The 21,596-nt window shown below is 36.5% G+C and overlaps 1 protein-coding gene across 1 annotated transcript in view; it reads left to right on the top strand.

Annotated features, from left to right (window-relative positions):
* Window positions 1-19,143, top strand: part of LOC126976257 (uncharacterized) — a 29,459-nt gene extending 10,316 nt beyond the window's left edge. The window contains exons 8-19 of the mRNA XM_050824507.1: window positions 416-580; window positions 3,338-3,498; window positions 6,020-6,207; window positions 7,284-7,423; window positions 7,890-7,979; window positions 10,053-10,178; window positions 10,962-11,138; window positions 12,536-12,786; window positions 14,891-15,017; window positions 15,883-16,003; window positions 17,405-17,527; window positions 18,776-19,143. Coding sequence (XP_050680464.1) covers window positions 416-580; window positions 3,338-3,498; window positions 6,020-6,207; window positions 7,284-7,423; window positions 7,890-7,979; window positions 10,053-10,178; window positions 10,962-11,138; window positions 12,536-12,786; window positions 14,891-15,017; window positions 15,883-16,003; window positions 17,405-17,527; window positions 18,776-19,072 — 1,966 coding nt within the window. The 3' untranslated portion in view covers window positions 19,073-19,143. The remainder of the gene's footprint in view (window positions 1-415; window positions 581-3,337; window positions 3,499-6,019; window positions 6,208-7,283; window positions 7,424-7,889; window positions 7,980-10,052; window positions 10,179-10,961; window positions 11,139-12,535; window positions 12,787-14,890; window positions 15,018-15,882; window positions 16,004-17,404; window positions 17,528-18,775) is intronic.
* Window positions 19,144-21,596: the final 2,453 nt, after the last annotated feature.

The following is a 21,596-nucleotide window of genomic DNA, read 5'->3' as shown; positions in this document are numbered from 1 at the left end:
ATCTGTGAAATGATTTTCATTACGCGGTGCTTTCAATAAAAGATTACATGTTACCTTCAAAGCAGTTTGCAAACCGAGATTCTAATAACGTGTCTACTTAGTGGAAAAACTCCAACGCTTCTAAACAATTTGTAATTTTTAACCCCCTCCCTGAGGTGTTATTAGGGAACTAATAGAGTCCACGTCCACCAGATATAAATCACCAAGAAAATTTAAAATAAACTTTCAAATGTTGTAATTATAATTAAATTTAATTATTGTTATAATTAAATTTGTAACCAAAATTTATGAACGATGCGGTCCAACGCTTCGGTTATTCTGATGTTGCGAGAGAGTATGGCCTGCGGTGTTCACCTATCTGAGTGAACACTTGTTGGTCCTTCTAATAAGTCACTAACCTACGATCTGTGTCCAGTTGCAAGCAGGAGGTGAACGGTCGCATGGCGTGCCGTCTCGCCATGAAATACGGAATGGATGTAGTGGACGTGTGGGTGCGGCATCTCACTGCAGACCCCACACTGGCCCATTTGACACCCAGCTACGTGGCTGACTTCGCCACCATCCCCCATGCGCATCAGAGGTACTAATAATATAATATTGACACAATCTTACACAAAGTATCTTGCCCCAAACAAGGCATAGCCTGTACTATGGGTGCAAGACAACGATATATTTAATACAATATACTTACTGCAAACATATATACATACATCTTTGTGTGTCGTTTGGTGTCGAGACACTTGGCCCGTGGGGCCTAGAGGCGCGGAGAATGTTCAAAATACTATCTTCGCGCCTTAATAAGGCTACTGGAAACTCAAGCGCTGGCAGCTATCTCGGTCAACGGATCAGCCTAGCTATCCATCGCGGAAATGCTGCCAGTATTCTTGGTACGCTTCCACGTTATGATAGTTTTAATTGTAAGTAGTCTTAAATATAGTTATAAGATTTGTTTTGTTTGAATAATAAATTAATATAAACTTATTTCAACATACGTAAATACAAATAAAGATCCATGACTCGGAAATAAACATTCATATTCATTATATAAATGATTGCACCTACCGCTATTCGATCCCGGGACCTCTAGCTCAGTAGGCAGGGTCACTTACCTATACTCGGCTATAGGGGTCGTCAATATCTATTTAGTATCGACTTTTAAGCCTACCGAAAGATCTATCCCTGACCACAAATGGCTGAAAATTTAAATACATAATAACTACAATAATGGCATAGGTGGATACTACAATCCGTATTTCAATATTATTCATTTCAATAGTACTTGCAATCAGATGCCATAAATCGCTACGAAGTTACCGGAATGATTCCCAGTTTTAACTGACTTTGCATAGATTCGACGCTTCGTGAAACTCAATTAATGGGAAAATAACCCGAAATTTTATTATTTGTAAGATATTAATGAGAGAGTCTACAAACAATTTTGTATGAGAAATAGTGACGAGACGAGGAAAACGCTCACCTGCAGATGGTAAGTCCTGCCCTTTAATGTTGTGCTGCTCAGGGTTCTTGATTTAACCGAAAGGTCGTAGCGACATCGCAATTGCGCTCGTCTCTTTTGAGATATAAGATCTTAAGTCCCATTGGCGAAGTAATTTCACTAGGTTCGGCCAGTGGCGGATTAACTTTTTTGTAACCTACATACTAATAATGATAATTAACTATCCTACCGCCTATCGCTACAATAGGCCAAGACCTCAACAGAATTTACTACGGGCGCCGCGGTCGCTTAATCCGGTACTGGCTACGGAGCTATTCCAACCAAAATGAGTGCAAATATGTGCAAATACAGGCACTGGTGAAATATGCACCGACGCGACGGCGCGGGCTGTTGTTGCCCCATTTGGCCCACAAGGCGCAATCCCGTATCGTCTCCGCTTAAGAAGCAAAGACTACCTGCAGAACAGTAAAAACACCTCAGTTAGTAATATGGAATTGTAAAATTACAACACTGTAGCATTCAGAGGTAGCATCAGGTACTCAGTAACAAAATGTTGGAATAATATATCATCACCAATTCACAACTCACGTTCAGAACCTTCTTTAAAAATACGTTATAAATTACTCTTATTAAACTATCAATGGAACTAGTTGTTGGATGCCAGAGTTGTTCCTTCCATTTTAAAAATTAATAATTGGTGTAGGTTGGTTAAGCTTTTTTTCAAGTACTTTAATTAATTCATTTGAAGTTATACTTCTTTAGGCGCGTTATGAAAAAATTATGAGAGTGAAATTTTAAAATTTTCTAACGTTTGGAACATTCGTTTTTTTTTTTTTTTGGTTTATTCGTCCATTATTAGGACAGGCAAAGGGTTCAAGCCCATACAGCCGTATTCGTTATTTAATAATTAATTGTCAAAGCCATCGTTGCAATATTTTTACAATACTGTTCTTTCTACAAACGTAGAATAGCACTAGGAATAAATAATTTTAGTGATTTATGCATTCTTAGGCCACAGTTATATAACTTCTTACGTGCATGCATAAGTACACACACACATTTTTTTTCTCTAATAGTGATAGTTAGTTTTATATAAAATTTTAATTTTAAACACGTTTGTTGAATTACTGAGATTGATGGTTAGGTGGCCGCTCTGAAAACCAGTGTTATAACTGCAACAAATGCTAATTAAGGGTCATTTTCGGCATAACACTATATTACACACACCATAGCTAAGTACAAAATTGTAAATCTTATTCGTGATTAGGTCGAATAAAGAATATCTATTTTTACCAGTGAGAGGCTCCTTTGCATAGGATGCCGGCTAGATTATGGGTACCACAACGGTGCCTATTTCTACCGTGAAGCAGTAATGTGTAAACATTACTGTGTTTCGGTCTGAAGGGCGCCGTAGCTAGTGAAATTACTGGGCAAATGAGACGTAACATCTTATGTCTCAAGGTGACGAGCGCAATTGTAGTGCCATTCAAAATTTCGCCCCTTATTTTTATAAAAAAATCTATGGTCAATATGTCGCGTTGGTAAATTTGTCCAAGCATAAACCGCCTATGGTACTGTAGCGTGTGAGTCCTCCCTCACACGCGGGATCGTTGTAGAATTAAAACAATCTTAGTTTTCTGATACTTCTATATTCACTTTTATTTTCTATTTAATATATTAATTATTAGGCCGAATGCCGACCGTTCTTACTTTACTTCATTCTCTAATCGATTGTCTTCTCATCCGCGTCAATATTTTAAATTAGAATAAAATGTTATTCTTTTACCTTACGGCCAATCATAGAAGAATGAGTTCTAATATGCGGATAAGAACTCCTTGTTACAGTACATATTGAGGTTCACGGGTGATTAACGTGTGTAGGATCGTGGAAGTGATTTGGCCGCAGATGGCGGGCGCCAACCACCCTACTCTCATCAACTACTTCACGTTGCTCAAAAACGTGGACGAAAAGTTGCCAGTGTTCGGGCTCACACCCGCAGAACATATCAAGATCCTTAAGAAGGCTAAGGCTGCTTCGCCAGGTATGTTTACATCATCCACCACATACATTGTGATGATATCAATAGTGTGGTATGATTCAATGAAATGAGATATCTTTATTCTTTTTTTTATGAAAATAAGGGATGAGACGAGCAGGACGTTTAGCTGATAGTAATTGATATGCCCTGCCCATTACAATGCAGTGCCTTTCAGGATTCTTGAAAAACCCCAAAAATTCTGAGCGGCTCTACAACTGCGCTCGTCACCTTGAGGCTTAAGATAAGTCTCATTTGCCCAGTAATTTCACTAGCTACGGCGCCTTTCAGACCGAAACACAGTAATGCTGACACATTACTGCTTCACGGCACAATAACCGACCGATACACGGGGAGTACTAATATCCAAAACACAGGGAAACTTAGAAGTTCAGCCATGTACTAGTAGATTGTTGTCATAATGTAGACCACATACCTTCTCTCCAGAAAAAATAGCTATTTTGTGGAATAAGGCACCAGCTTTTATGTCTGCTTCACATAAACCTACTGTCTGTATGTTCCTAGTTTATTTAAGAAGTCCTAGCAGTAACAATGTCGGACCTAATATAGTACAGAGCTATTTAAAAGACAAATCAAAACAAGCCAGGTTGAGAAAAAAAGGCAGTGAAACTGGAAGTCCTAGCAGTAACAATGTCGGACCTAATATAGTACAGAGCTATTTAAAAGACAAATCAAAACAAGCCAGGTTGAGAAAAAAAGGCAGTGAAACTGGAAGTCCTAGCAGTAACAATGTCGGACCTAATATAGTACAGAGCTATTTAAAAGACAAATCAAAACAAGCCAGGTTGAGAAAAAAAGGCAGTGAAACTGGAAGTCCTAGCAGTAACAATGTCGGACCTAATATAGTACAGAGCTATTTAAAAGACAAATCAAAACATGCCAGGTTGAGAAAAAACGGCAGTGAAACTGGAATTCGTTCATACGTTGGTTATGCCAAAAAAAAAGAGGTCACCTAGAAAAGAGAACGACTGTTGTACTGGAAGAGGCCATAGAGGGCGGCTCATAAAGAAAAACAAATGTTGCACTATTATAAAGATCTTTATTACAATGTTTTGAGAATGGGTTGACCAAAAAAATATATTTAAATACTTTTTTGTATGTTGGACTTACATAAGGTAATAATAATTGTAGGTAACTAATTATATTTACCTATGATTAAACATGTTTTTGTTTGTTATTAAATCTTAATACCTCAACCTACTCTTGTCTAAATGCATTTACCAAACTTAAGTATGTTGACTTTTCTTAATGTTTGTACCTAATGGTTGTGATGTATAATGTTGTTTAGTAGTTATTATGAGTATGAAATAACTTGTACATATTTTTTTGTTGTAAAATACCTTTTCTTTTGAGACAAAATAAAACATTTGTATTTAAATACATCAATTATTAGGGATCAGGGGGAGGGATCAGGGAGCATCAGGAGGCCTTAATCTGAGAAGAACCGGCAAGAAACTCACCAAGTTTTATCCTCCCTTTACAGTTTACATATTATCCATACATTTTTGTCGTCTATATATTCCTATACTTTATAAAACGCTTTATTCATTAAAATTTCCTTAATATGAAGTTTAAATTTATATATCGGAAGTTCTGTAACATGATGTGTTTATTATATATTTGTATACATTTCCCATCATTCAAATTATTATTCGAAACAGTTTTAATTTTACTAGTAGAGCCTATGCCACGAATAAATGAATCTTTTTTCTTCTAGACTCCTTTATGTAAATACCGCTCTATCGAAATGATTTTAGTATGGTACAGTAAAATAAATGTAGATTTTACGCAAGTGTAGCAAAACAAGATCAATTTTAAAAGTGGATGTGGTGTGATTATGGATATGGCAAATATAGAAACAAATAATATTAAAAAAAAAAAAAAATTTTTATTTATACTTTTAATCATTTACAGAAACAATCTTAAACTTAAACTGGATTTTATACAATTGTAATTAACATATAATATATTAATAATAATATAATAAAAAATCTAATTTTAGGCAGGGTTGACAATAAATATTTCTTATGTTTAGTTAATTTTTTAATAGTTAATACGTTTAGATATAGCCTCTTGTTGTTAGACACCCGATGAAACAAGGTCAGGTTTATTACTTTAGTGTGCGTAACAAGCTACGTCTTACGCTTGCGTCAACCTTATTTTTTTCGACGATTTCACAGCTAGGTTTTTCGCAAGCAAGGAAGCAGTAATGTGTAAACATTACTGTGTTTCAGTCTGAAGGGTGCCGTAGCTAGTGAAATTACTGGGCAAATGAGACGTAACATCTTATGTCTCTAGGTGACGAGCGCAATTGTAGTGCCGCTCTGAATTTTTGGGCTTTTCAAGAATCCTGAGCGGCACTGCATTGTACTACATTGTAATGGGTAGGGCGTATCAATTAACAACAAGTGAACGTCCTGCTCGTCTCGTCCCTTATTTTCATAATAAAAAAAAAACATATTTGTCAACCCAAAAACTAACAACTTATCCAGTATTTGGTGTGCAGATCTCAACTACAAGTTGCTGGTCGAAGGCCCGACAGAAGAGGAGTATACCTCGCATATCCTCCACATCATCAAGCCGGAGAACGCGGCGCTCCTCACCAAGTTCCTGCGGACGCTGCCGTCCACCTTCAAGATTCCCGTGCCCGTCAACGTTATCTACACCAAGTGGCTTATCAGATACTTCTTTGATGTGAGTTCATACTTTTAACCCTATCATGTTTTCTGTTATATTGGAATTTGTAAACGTAAAGGTGCGTATAAATTATGTGCGGCAAACTATGGAACATAGGCGCGCGTAATTTCTACGCACTTTTATACATCTACTAGCTGACCTGGCAAACGTTGTTTTGCCATATAAATTATATATGTAAACCTTCCTTGAGCTTCAACGAATCTATTACAAAAGATTTCTTTGAGATCGGTCGAATAGTTACAACATTCTCTTACAAACATACATTCTCTTTTATATATATAGATAGACTAGCTGACCCAGCAAACGTTGTATTGCCATATAAAGTAATAAAGAAATTCAATAATTAAAATTTTTGGGGTATAAAAAATAGATCATGACCGATTCTAAGACCTACCAAATTTATCGTACTACAATAATCATTATATTAGATTTCCGTCTTGCAACTTTATTGCGTATCTGTGGATGGAATAGAATAATATTACAATCGCGATACAAAAATTGTTGTTGATCGTAGACGGGTGGAAATTTGAAGTTGTATGTATTTTTTATTGCTGAATCAAAAAAAAATATTTTGGGGTGGGTGACTCTTATCATTTAGGGGTATGAAAAATAGATGTTGGCCGATTTTCAGACCTACCCTATATACAAACAAATTGGTTTAGCCGTTTCGGAGGAGTTTGGTAACAAATACCGGAACACGAAAATTTTATACATAATCGGCGTAACAAATAAAATTGGCATAAAGTTATAACTAAGCATAAACCAAGAATATGTAAAATATTTACAAATAGACATTTTGCTTACCAATGGTTTGTTCGGACGTATAACGTTTCCTGCGTTTATTTGCAAGGCAGCTTGTCATTAGGAAAACTTCAGAATTATCATTTTTTTTTTATTTATTTAGTGGCACGGGATGCAAGTCCATAGGCCCAGAATTATCATTGTATTAACAGTGCTGCCAACGATACTGTAAATATTTTGCATTTTCTTTGTTTATCATCAGTTATAACTTTATACCAAGTTTATTTGTAAGGCCGAATATATTTTAAGTCTTCCTTCTTCACGTTTGTCAGGCCAGTGCGTCGAACAGCACCAAGAAGTGGATGCAGCGGTACCGCGAGTGTGTCAGCTACTTCAGCAAGCTCTCGCAGCATGACATACTCGCCTTCCTCGACGCAGTCTGCTTCTCCAGCGAGGCTATACAACTGCACCGGTACGGACTTGCAGTGTAGCATTATAGTAACTTCTTTGGTTAACGCGACACATTATATATAGGTTATAGGCTATCACGGGCTATTATCCGCGCCTATTTTGCGTGGTGAGGTGGGCGGCTAATCCTGCCAACCCAGCTCCTCAAGGTATTGTATCAAACCTCTGATGTCACCCATGACCTCGGGGAGAGTCCTCGGTGACCCCAACGCGACACATGACCCAACGTAATTGTAACAATATTTTTACAACAGGTTTGTGCGTATGAGTTACATTTTTTAAGTCCTGTCGACAGCTATCCCCCTGAAAACGTGCTCTGCAAAGTTCACGAAACGTCGTCTTCCACTGGTAAGATCAGTATAGATTAGTTTGGCGCGGCATTTTTTATCAGGAATCCGTATAGTAATTAAATGATATCCGTGTTAGGGATATTATTTAAAGACCCCTTCTCATTATATTTAAATGTCCAGGGTTCCCGGCGCGACCCGTTCTCTGATGTTGATGCAGGGCGCGGAGTACTGCCAGCAGGAGCACGACAGCGAACTCAACATCAACAAGAAGTTAGTTTTGCAGCAACTTCCAGCATATTTAAAAATTAATTTTCTGTATTTGTTCAGAGCTAACCTTATGAGAAAGCTCATGGTCGCTCATAGGGCAATGGAGACGGCTATGCTCGGAGTTTCCCTGCGAGGTCGAATTAGAAATGAGGAGATCCGTAGGAGAACCAAAGTTACCGACATAGCCCAAATGATTGCGAGACTGAAGTGGCAGTGGACAGGGCATATAGTTCGACGGACAGATGGCCGTTGGGAACACGTAGTGTTGGTAGGCCTCCCACAAGATGGACCGACGTTCTGGTCAAGATCGCCGGAATACGTGGGATGAGGGCAGCGCAGGACTGATCGTCGTGGAAATCTTTGGGGGTGGCCTTTGTCCAACAGTAGACGTCAGCAGTATAAGATAGTGTGTGTGTGATTTATTAAGTCTTATAAGTAACTTATAATGTAGGATGAGATGATTAGGAAGGTAAGGATCTGCCGCGAGCTGCTAGGGATCGAGATGTACTGAGTAGCTAATAGTATGGGATTTGATATCTTAGTGGTGAATAACTAAAGTAATTTATTCATATAATATAAGTCATACAGCGTGTTACTTACCTTTAATGACATCAAAAAGAATTCTAAAGGAATCAATTTTGAGAAAATAAATGCCAATAATTTAATTTAATTAATTTAATTTATAATTATTTGGGAAACTAACAGCTAGCTTTATAATCATAACACAGGAAATAATTAAAAATTATTAATTATAGATATCATCTATATATATAAAAATGAATTGCTGTTCGTTAATCTCGCTAAAACTCGAGAACGGTGGTCAGATTTGGAAAATTTAGGTCTTGAATTATTTGTTGAAGTCCAGAGAAGGTTTAAAAGGTGAATAAATAGGAAAATGCTGCTAAATTAAATAAAAACAACAAATTTGTTTTTCCTTTGATGTGTCCATACATAATTTCTATGAGAGAATTTATTGACTCACGGTTTGACAGTTCTGCTGTGAAACAATTTCATTACTACAGCAAGGTGCATATTTTACATTGACAAAAATTCATATAAAAACATTATTTTATTTATTATATACAGAACAACGTCTGTCGGGTCAGCTAGTATTATATATAATAATAATATAATTTTTTTTAATCTATACTAATATATAAAGCATCAGTGTTTGTTTGTTTGAACGCGCTAATCTCTGGTACAACTGGTCCGATTTGAATGATTCTTTCAGTGTTGGGTAGTCCATTTATCGAGGAAGGTTTATAGGCTATGTTTTTTTTTCAAAATTAGGGATCCGTAATAAAATTGCTATTTTGTAACACAAGGTGTAAAATCGAAAACCTATTTTTGCGTGCGCTGCAAAAACTATTGACAATAGAACAAAATCATGTAAAGGCTATAATATAGGCAATATTTTATTACTTATAAAACTATCGCGTGAATTATACTTTATGTGGCAAAACAACGTTTGCCGGGTGAGCTAGTTAATATCTAAATCTGTAATGTGTGATGTGAATGTATGTTATGAATGAATATTACGATTTCAAACTATAATAAGTAATTATAATAATGTAAGAATAATAAGTTCGACAAACATAACATATTTTTGTCACTAGTATATTCATAATTAGATTTTGTAATGACATATTCAAAGAAAGAATAAACAATATATTTAGAAAATAAATCTCTTAGGCGTTAGAAAAATTAAATTGACTTAGGAGTTTTTTTTGGAAAGTCAAAAGTATGTTTGTTAATTTGTTTGCATAATTGTCTATTTAGTACGCACGCCCCTGTTATGTCGTCACTGAGGTGAAAGTTGTTCCCATTGTCATTGCGCAGTTAAATCAAATCAAATCAAAATCAGTTTATTCAAGTAGGTTACGAAAATGACACTTATGAATGACAAAAAAAAATTCCTATTGAATCTACCGCTACTTCGTAAAGGATTGAGCTAATGAGAAGAAGTAGCAAGAAACTCATTGCCACCCTTTTATATCAAGATTTACATTTAAGTACATCGATTTACAAATCATTTCAAATGTTACTATGTATGTCTGATGTGATCTGGCATTTCAGTGACGGGTCGTGGTCTATCGCGTGTCAGCAAGTGAGCAGCTGGGCTAGCTTCTTGGATAGTTTCCACTCCGGGGCTGTGCGATGCGTACGAGACGCCGTGCTGCCACCGCACTCTGACGCTTGGATGTAAGTACATATCAAGAAACTCGTGATAATATTACAGTTTTCTAGGGTATCACGTTAGATAAAAAGCTTCAGTGGGGTCCACATATTGCCCAACTAGCAGATAGACTCAGTTCTGCGGCATATGCAGTTAGAAAGATTAGAGAGTACACGAATAATGCGACCACTATGTAGTATCTAGTATATTAGAAATGACATCAAAAAGAATTCTAAAGGAATCAATTTTGAGAAAGGAAATGCCTTTTTATGCCTTATTGTGCACCATACAACAAGAGGTCACAGTTCAAGTTCATTATACATTCGATGTAACCCAATAACAATTTACCGATTATCGATTTGCCGCTCCATATTATAATGTATTCTCATCGCTAATCCCTGACGACATCACTTGCGATGTCATAGTATAGACGAACAATACTAAAGTATCTATACGTCTATGGTTTATACTGTACGAGTAGAACTTTACCATTGGGAGGCTCCGTTGCACAGGATGCCGGCTAGATTATGGGTACCACAACGGCCCCTATTTCTACCGTGGAGCAGTTATGTGTAAACATTACTGTGTTTCGGTCTGAGGGCGCCGTAGCTTGTGAAATTACTGGGAAAATGAGACAGGGCTCAGAATTATTATGTTTTTCAAGAATCCTGAGCGGCACTGCATTGTTATGGGCAGGGCCTATCAATTACCATCAACAGAACATCCTGCTCAAAAAAAAAACAAAAAAAAACATCCAAAAGGCATCCGATTGTATTCGGACAGTGGAACTTTTTGTGTTAATTTTGCAGTGAGCTAGAGATGAGTCATGGCGATCCGGAGCGCGTGTTGGGTGCAATCAGCGGGCTGGTGTTCACCACCAACGTAACATTGCCCGCATTAGAGTCGCTGCTGCAGTGTCTCAACCTCCAGCTGGAAGTACCGCAGCTGTTCCAGCACATCGCTGATAACTTCGTACACGATCTAGAGTGAGTTATGAATTGATATTAGATAGATATATATCAGAACTTACTTCCACGTTCCACAAAGCTGTGGAATGAGCCTCACCGCGTACACTGCGCACAAAAAGCGAATACACCTTCATTAAAGGCCGGCAACGCTCCTGTGATTTCTCTGGTGAGCCGTACGCTAGTTTCTCCTCCATTTCCATAAAAAAGATATTAAAGTTTGTTAATTAATTAGAGGCAGTGACATTATAGAGCGATGTACAGTAATAGTTATTTATGCAACTGTTGTGTAATAAGGGGTATTAAAACACGAATGTGGATTTATCTCACGAGGCTGGAACAATTAGCTTACTGCTAACATTAAAACACCAGTCCTAGTAGTAACCTAATATCATTCATTATTGATTATATACAAATAAACTAAGTATTAATGAAACAATTATTTATTTTAGTAGTAATTTACATTTTGTATAGTGCAATAATTAAAATTCACTCGAATATAATGTTCTTTTGCAGCGTTTAAAATGAATCGCTCATTTTTTGTAAACAAAACAATAAAAATATCGAAACAAAATGGCGGGGATTCGAATAACCTACTTTTTTATTTTACGGCGCGCGACGTTCTGGTAGTATGGAACGCGCGTAAACGAAATTGATCTTTTTTTTTAAATTCATTCAGATACCACGCATCGAGCAATAAGAATGTGGCTGTATGTTGAAACTCTTTGCGCATGAAGGGATAAAAAAAAACATAGGAGTGTTGTTATGAAATTCAGTACAACATTACAACACTCTTTTGGGTGATGTAATGGTTATTAAAACATTGGGTGTTTTAATGTTGGCAATAAGCTAACTGTTTCAGAATCTTTAATAGAGGATTTAAAGCATGGGTGTAGATAAAAGAATATATACTTATTGGCAATTAAATAATATGCATTTTATTGCACGCCTCGAAGCGGCGAGGTTGAGCATTATAACCGACCTGTCAAGGTCACACGATTTCCACTCTTTAAACTGCATTTTTTTTTCTATTTTTCTTACACATTATAAAAAGCACATCAATATAAAGCTGAGACACTAATGAATAATCCTGATAATTTTTTTAAGTTGTCGAATACGTATTAATATAAAAAAAAGTTCACAAAAAAAAAATTATCGTGGACGTCCAATAGTCTGTGGTTCAAAAAAACGGCGTGGTACGGAAGCAGTTAAGCAGAGAAGGTTCTTTTCGAAAATCACTATTGTACGACTTTCTCGTTTAAAAAAAACGCAGGTGATTCGATTTTATTCGAAATTTAACTTTAAAAAAAATATGGCATGAGCGTTGGAGGCGTACATTTTTGTATTTTCCAATTATTTTATAATGTTTTGTATGGCAATAAAGAATTTATTTATTTATTTATTAACATGAATTGCAGCGACACGGTAACGCTAGTGTCCCGCATGACGCAGTACCACAAGGACGGCGCCACATTCCCCGACCCGCTGGTGGAGCTGGTGCTGCAGAAGGCCTCTCACTTCGGTCTCCCGCCACACAAGCAGCTGCCCCTGCTGTCTCTCTCGCAGCGCACGTCGCACGACACAGCGGACCTGCAGAAGGTCGCCGCCTCCACCATCGACCTCATTCGAACCGAATGGCCCGATCAACAGTTTGCTAAGCATTTAACAGGTTGATATTACGTACGGTTTTGAAACGTTACAAATTTACATTAATATAACAGCAAACCAAATATCGCGAAGGTTTGTCCAGATTGCTGACGTGAGTTGAGTTCCAATGATAATTAAAATTAAAAAAAAAAACATAATTAAGTGCATATAAAGTTTATAAGATAGGATAATTAGATCAGGTTCGCATTCAATCGGTCATCGCTGATTCATATCCCTATACGAAAACGGGACACCGCTATCTTTCGATCGCGCTATTCCGTCGCATACGCACAGCGATATGACAATTCGCTCGGTGGGCGGTGACAAAAACTCGATATTCGACCCACTTAGAATGTAAGCTATAGGATTTTCAAAAAATGCAATTTTAACTTATCTCTAAATTTTTTTCTTGTGATGCTATCCTTATCGTTAGACTGTTTGCATATTATACAAATTAAATTTGAAGACAAAATTTATCAACGATGCGGGACTCGAACCCGCGACCTCTCGCACGGGACCTCTCGTGTTCCGTGCGAGCGCCCTTTTCACTATGCCAACCGTTCGAGTGACGTATCGTTGATAAATCTTGTATGTCTTGTTCAACTCTCTCCACTGAGCCAACCGTTCGAGTGATGTATTGTTGATAAATCTTGTATGTCTTGTTCAACTCTCAGGTTGTGGCTTCATCTACAGAATCTACTTTACAGTTGATAACCTGCTCAACCCCAATATTTGCTTATTAGGAAATTGACTTGAGATGTCGCTCTATCATATTATGTTAATAGTATTGATTTTTTATCCTGAGAGGCACACTGCATTGTAATGGGGAGGGCGTATCAATTACAATCAAGTCAAGGTCGTGCCCTTCTCCTCCCTTACTGTTAGAAAAAAGAGTAATTCTAATGTTATTATTATTGATAAAGTATTCGGAGAGCTTCTCTACTTAGTAAATACTTCGATAAAAGTGAACACACGTGAAAGTCATCAATTATTAAATACCTCGTGGGTTTACTTTCCTAATTCCTTTCGACTGTTGTTGTTACGGATTTACTCCATTGGAACATCTTGAAGACTGGCAACGACATCTAGAATCGAACTCGGGACTTATCTACAGTGTAAAACGTCACTCTAACCGGCCATTGTTGTATCAGATAGTTTGTATAAGATTGTTCCCCCACCCCCCTCTCCTAAAGCCTTGTAACTTTCTCTTACGCATATTCGTGCGAAATAAGAAATTACAAAGCAACATTGCATTCAAAGTTAACGCATCTTTTATTTCTACATTCATTCAAAGTATATCATTATAGTTCATCCATATCTCATCTTTTTTTTATTTATTTATTTATATATATCTACTTACATTTAACTTACATTTATTTACTTGCCAAATGTAACGTTAACGGCGAGATGCGCTTATTAATTTTATACATAACCTAACTAATAGCCTAATGGTAAATAAAAAGAGCGCAAAAAAAGAATGCTGAGAGAGTTTCTTGCGCCGTTTCTTCTCTTTCAGAGCGGCATTTGTTTCCGAAGCGGTAGTAGTATCTAGTATATTAGAAATGACATTAAAAAGAATTCTAAAGGAATGAATTTTGAGAAAATGAATGCTTTTTATGCCTTTTACAAACATAACATAAAATTGTTCTCAAATTAAAGTACAATAATGTAAGCTGTGAGTAACTATATTATTATTATGATATATTATATTACAATACTTATTACCTAATATTGTCTAATAATACATTTTTAAGCTTTTTCTTAAGTAATCCAATCTTTATCTTGGGTGTCTGTCTTATTATGTCTATAATCTATCTATACAAATGATTTAAGTTTTCTTTAGTGTTAATTCCGCCAATATTTGATTTTAAACATTTCGACACGTGTTTCGCCTCCACGCGAGGCACCCTCAGGACGTGTTGTCTCGCCAAAATCTGGCACGAGACATTAACACGCGTCGAATTGTTTAAAAACAAATATTGGCGGAATTAACACTAAAGAAAACTTAAATCATTTGTATAATTATGGATTTCCGCAAAGTAACGCCTGCTGCAATAAATTTTCTTATAATCTATCTGTTTTCGTTACCGCTACTGAATAGTTGTATATTATTTTATTTCAAATAGAAGAGCAAATCTCGATCGAAGAAGAGCGTGCCAGTTTGTTCAACGAGTGCGTGCGAGCGTGTACGGGCTGGCGACAGCGCCGCGCGCTTGCTGACGTCATACACTGCTGGCCGCTTACCAGAGACCAGTGAGCCTCATGTTCTGTTTGATATTTTTTTTACTAGTACAGATACGAGCGAACCAAAACTTACTACAGATTAATACACAAATAAAATTTGAAAAACAAAATTTTATGAACGATGCGGGGCTCGAACCCACGATCTCTGGCGTTCCGTGCCAGTGCTCTAACCAACTTAGCCAACCGTTCGAGTGACGTATCGTCATAAAATCTCGTATGCTTTGTTCATCTCTCAAGTTGTGGCTTCATCTACAGGATCTACTTTACAGTTGATGCTTGCTCAACCCCAATAGTTTGCATATTAGGAGATTGACTTGAAATGTCGCTCTTGTAAATCTAAACAATATGTTATGTTTTTAAAGTGATAACCCTCACTTCTAGGATTAATACACAAATAAAATTTGAAAAATAAAATTGTATGAACGATGAGGGACTCGAATCCACGACCTCCGGCGTTCCTTGCCGGTGCTCTAACCGTTCGAGTACCGCCTCGATATAAAATTCTGTTTGCTTTGTCCAACTCTCAGGTTCTGGCTTCATCTACAGGTTGTGACAGGGGGACAAAGGTCAAATTTGAGCAAAGTGTAGGTACAGTTAATAAGTACGAGTTATATGTTTCATTATATTGTTAAATTAAGATATTTTTGCCGTGAAGCATTATTGTGTTTCAGTCTGAAGGGCGTCATAGTTTGTGAAATTACTGTGACGTGACGAGCGCAATAATTGTAGTGCGGCCCATACTTTTTGGGTTTTTATAGAATCCTGAGTGGCACTGCATTATAATGGGCAGGGCGTATCAATTACCATCAGCTGAACGGCCTGCTCGTCTCTTCCCTTATTATCATTAAAAAATCGTGTCCCCGTGTCTGTACAGAGACGGTCGCAGTGTGCAGTGCGCTTACATCAAGCGGCTGATCCAGGCGGAGGACGGTCACCCCGACGAGACGCGCGCACTGCTCAAGCTGCTGTTGCGGAAACCGCTGCTCACCGACGAGGTAACCGTCCACTTGTATAACTTCATCCCACGACTGACAGAAAAAACAATAATGATTCTAGTAATGTTTCCATTATAAAGCCTAACCAGACACGCTTTTTTTTTAAATGAAAATAATGGACGAGACGAGCAGGATGTTCAGCTGATGGTAATTCATACGCCCTACTCATTACAATGCAAGGCTGCTCAGGATTCTTGAAAAATCCAAAAATTCTGATATGCACTACAATTGCGCTCGTCACCTTGAGACATAAGATGTTAAGTCTCATTTGCCTAGTATTTTCACCAGCTACGGCGACCTTCAGATCGAAACACAGTAATGTTTACGGATTACTGCTTCACGGCAGAAATAGGCGACGTTGTGGTACCCATAATCTAAGTGGCTTCCTGTACAAAGGAGCCTCCCACTGGTAGTTGGCTATGAGTTCTCTTTAAAATATAATTTGTTTACAAATGTTTTTTAATGCTTATTATTTATGGTGCATACTCTATTTATCATATGCTTTGAAAGCCATTATAATTTTGAGTCCTTAAAACAATCTTACCTACTTTTTAGGATGTTTAATATCACTGCTTCTGTTCATTGCTTACACAGAACTCCATAATGCTCATTACTCTCGAAGACTGGATGGATGGTACTACTATTGGTGGTTACAAAATATCAAATTTGAGCTACGCCGATGATACTACTTTGTTTGCGACCAGTCATATGGAAGAGATCTCGTAATCCATTTTGATACATAATACAATCTTTTGTATTGAGAAGCTCATCATTCATCATTGTGTAAACTAACGGACTCTTCAGTTATAAATGTTTAATGCAAAAGCAATAAAAATATATTTCACTTGAAACAATATTTATGGCAACACTAGTTAATAATAAAATTATGTAATTTTCCTTTATTTTAAATTTTACGATTAAATGGTTACGTTTTACTATTGGGCGCCAGTTATTTTAGTTATTTCACATTTTATAATTAAAAAAGGAAAATTAAATTTCAAATTCAAATATTTTTATTCTAAATAGGGTTTGACATTACTTGTTAAAAGTCAAAAACTACCACTCATTCCAAAAAAGAACGCCTCAGACCTGAGAATAATGGGCGCAAAAAACTCAGCGGGCTTTTTTTAAATTATATTTACAAAGTAATATTGTACAATTAAACTTATTATTTAATAGCCTGAGGGCGGTCGCTCCATTACCAATTTGTGGAATCATTAAGAAAGTATTTAATGTTATATTAACCTTTACCACACAAACGTTTTTTAACAATTCTTTTGAATATCATAATATTAATTAAATGGAATTCCTTGAGCAACGCGGTGTTGATTAAAGCCACGCACCCAGTTGGTGACCATGGTAATAGATCACCTGCCGTTTTATAACAAGTTGTGTGTGCAGGAGGTAGAGTGGTGCGTGAGTGACTGTGAGGGGACGGGCTCCGTGACGGCGTGTTGGCTGCTCGCGCTCAGCAACGTCGCACACAAGCACCGCCTGCTGCTGAACGTGTTGGACAAGCACCGCGTATGTACTCACCATACACTAAAGCATTTTCTTATGTATAGTATCGTTTGAATCTAGTCACATAGAAAAGCGAAAGTAAACCGAATTCGTGGCGAACCGAAAGGCGTGACACGACAGAACAAACCAAAGGCCAGCGAGATAGCTGGATTAGCTGTCTTTGTATACACGACGACGTCAAACCAATGACCTGTATAATGACCACGGGACAGGCTGTTCCATATGATTTGACAGCAATATTTGTGCCTATTTGAAGCGCCACTCGCGAGCGTCCAGAGAACTAATTTTGATGCATGATACAAATGGCTGCGATAGAAGCGTACAGTACTCTGAAGTATTTTTGCGTTTTGAATTAATTTTACTTAATTTATACTTCAGGAATCAACATAATAAAGTACCTGCACATTTTTTTTTTGTAATTAGTTTCCCACCATCTATCGATGTTTGTTTAGCTGAGGTCTTCATCACTAGTTTCAGTACTGTTGACTCTCGGTATGGCCAACAGCGCCAAATTGGCGAATATCAAACAGGCACAAAAGGACTTTGACAGCCGCTAGTCCAGTGGTAAATAGTAGAGGCAAGAGCGAAATGCGGCAGTTGTATTTATTTACAAAACTTCGACACGTTTGCTATGCCTACTTTGATGGTTGACAATACCTTAAGAATGTACCAGCGTATGAACCACCTGGCAGCACGATTGTCAATATGTCCGTTAGCCGGTGGTTCAATATTCAAAATATACGACTTGTGATTCAAAATAGGTTACACAAACAATAGATTCGCTTACCTTTTCGTATCTCCGTTAGAGTTAGTCTATGGTACTCACCTTATTCCACTAGAAACAACTCCAAACAATATAAATTTATTGCAAATTAGCATCTCTATCGCTGGAATTAAAAGCATAGTTAAAAATCTATATTGCATAATATAAGAGATTTGCAAAATAAATATTTTACTAAGACTAGTGCAATTGAACCCGCGTCTAGTGCCATATCTATCCATTATATTATTAAATTTACAATTGCTTTTAAAATATATATCTTTGAATTAAAGTACGTAATTCATCCGGAGAGTTTTTCAATTTTATTTCATACCAATAAAGTGGAAACTCCAAAAGGTGCATCATTGTCAATGTCATTGTCATCTGAATATCGACTTGAATCTACTCTATGGTATAAATATGTTGACAGCATATAACATCACATCGTATAAAATACTTCTAAATTAATTAAGTTTTTCTTTTCTCTTTAGAAATCTATGCAAAGTCAGATGGTGGACGACGAATTAGTCAGTGAGCTGCTGAAGCAGGGATTATTCGTAAAGTTGGTTTCGAGTCCACTCTACTCGTCTATCGTAACATATATACTGAGCTCTGAAGCGAGTGGAGAACCCTCAACAACTTATACTGTAACAAGAGCAGTCCAAGAACTAATGAACGCCGGTTTCTTGGCTGAAGCAGGACATCTCAGATTATTGTCTATGGGTGTTCCAGCTTCCCTGAGTGGTTTTACGGAATCTGTGTTATATTGTAAAAAATTCTTTAAATAATATTTAAAATGTTTTGTGTTACTAAATAATAAGTATAACTTATTAAATGATCTCAGATCAGTGTTAAGCTTTATTTATTTTCTTTCAAAACCTGTGACCTTAGATATTATGCTCTAATAGTGAACATTTGTTGGTTTATGTGAACAATCAGGGGCGTGCATTGGTTTTCTAGCAAGGTAGGCACAGCTATATATACAAGTACCTAAGTTAAATTGTGAAGACATGTTTTTGGTACATTACATATTTATCTAGCCTACTTTTTCTGTGGTAGTATAACTGTTATATATGATTTCTCCCATCATCTTATTGTAATAAACCCTGAACAAAAAGACATACATAAATAATATAATAAACAAGAAATAATAATTGTAAACATAAAACTTTTAGGGAGCCGTCTTTTGTAAAATTGTAAAAATGGAAACCTTATTGTTAATACATTTCGGTTTTGTTTTGATATGTCTGTATGTTTTTTATATATTGTATATTTTAAATATTATTGGTTCTCTTTTCTAGTACCAGGCGTATGGAGAGTTTTAAAAATTACATTTGGCTCCATACCTACTTTGTGTAATTCAATCAAAGCGATTCGGTTCACTTTATCACCCCACTCCAATTTAATATCGCAAAATATTGTACGATATAATGGCTCCAAAATAAGAAAACTCAATGAACAATCTTATAAAAATTACAGATTCCAAATTCAAAAGTAATATTTTGTCTATTTTTAATTGTAACAGTATTTATGGCCAGGCTAAGTATGATTTACAGCCATTGTAAAATACTCTGTTGATTGAAAAGTTGAGGTTATTGTAGATATTATGTTCTTTTCACGGGTTCATATTAAATAAAGTTTGTCACACTTTGCATAAAAATAAAACTTTCTTGGTTCGAGTTTTCACTGTGATATTCCTTTATACGGCAGCTAGAATATTCTGATTTCAAATTGGATTGTTTTGATTTACATTGTTTTTTTCATTTAGCTTTAAAAACAAAGATACATTCAAGAGGATACGTTGAAAATTAGATTAATACATATCTAATATTACGAGTTTCGACATGGAACATCCAAAACTGTGTTAGGAGAAGATACGGGTATCGCACGCATCGTGCGTTTTTTGATTTATTGGCATCCCAAGCGAAAAATTTGACGTGAAGAATGTTCATTCTTCGAGGAAGACCAGCCACTGAGGTAAGTAGGTAATTATGAATTGAATGCGAATAACTGTGTAGTGGCCACTTCATAGTGTATGTAAGTACTGCATCTCCCTTAGATCTGGCAATAACAGCAAATGTAAATATATTCTACTGAACTTCAAACGCGCAGAGTGACAGCTCCAACTCATCTACCGCTTCACAGCATTGTTGCCATATAAAACACAAGACCTCCACATGACTCGAGAAACCGTTAAAACTCGATAAGATATATAATATTTAATTAATTTGATTGAATAGTGCTGATTCTCAGTTGATTTACTTCCTATATAGCTAGAAATAGACATACTCCGCACTCGCAAGACCCCGACCCCACCAGACCAAAATTTATATAACACTAGTGGACCCAACAGACGTCCTGTACACACGTCAAAAATCGGTCCAGCCGTTAGGAGTTCACTAACATACTCATGAGCTGGAGAATTATATGGACGGAATTGAGAATCTAAACCAATCTCAAATTCACTGAAACAAACAAAAAAATCATCAAAATCGGTCCAGCCGTTTAGGAGGTAGTTTAATTGTGAATCTAAACCATTCTCGAATCCACCTGAAGACACACAACAATCTCAAATTCACTGGAACACACAAAAATATCATCAAAATCGGTCCAGCCGTTTAGGAGATAGTTCAATTGTGAATCTAAACCATCCTCGAATGCCCTTGAACTCATACAAAAAATTTCATCAAAACCGGTCCAGCCGCCTAGGAGGAGTTCAGTGACATACACACGCACACAAGAATTATATATAAAGATAACGAGGGTAAATAATTCAATTAAATAAATATGTTTTAATTAGACATACTTTTTTAATATAATATATGTAAGACAAAGCATACTAAATAAATATTTTAGTATCAACAAAACGGCAAATTCATACTACATAGATACCATTCGACACCTCACCTTAGACTATGGAAACAATAACTATTTTTAATTTTTTTCTGTATATTGTCATATTTCAAGTGTAATGCAATTTACCTACGAAATAAAATATTTTGGTTTGTTTGAATTGAACTTTACACTGAATTACCAATAAATGAAATTGAAAATAATAATCTTTGTTTTAAATAATCTCGTTATTAAGTTATGATAATGTAATCCAATACCAATCCATAGGATTGATCTTAGTCAATAGCTACTAGTTACAGATTAATTGAGAAATGTGGGATTTGAATTTCCTGCAATAATTTATATGACATTGGTAATGCCTCGAGGGTTCCACAATCGTTGCTGGTAGCACTACCACATTTTTTGTATGAAGTTGGCGTTCTTCTCGTTAAAGTAATAGTGTTCTGTGGTTGTCATTGT

The sequence above is a fragment of the Leptidea sinapis genome, chromosome 40, assembly GCF_905404315.1.
Source record: "Leptidea sinapis chromosome 40, ilLepSina1.1, whole genome shotgun sequence".
NCBI lineage: Eukaryota > Metazoa > Arthropoda > Insecta > Lepidoptera > Pieridae > Leptidea > Leptidea sinapis.
This window is presented reverse-complemented; position numbering and strand designations above follow the sequence as displayed.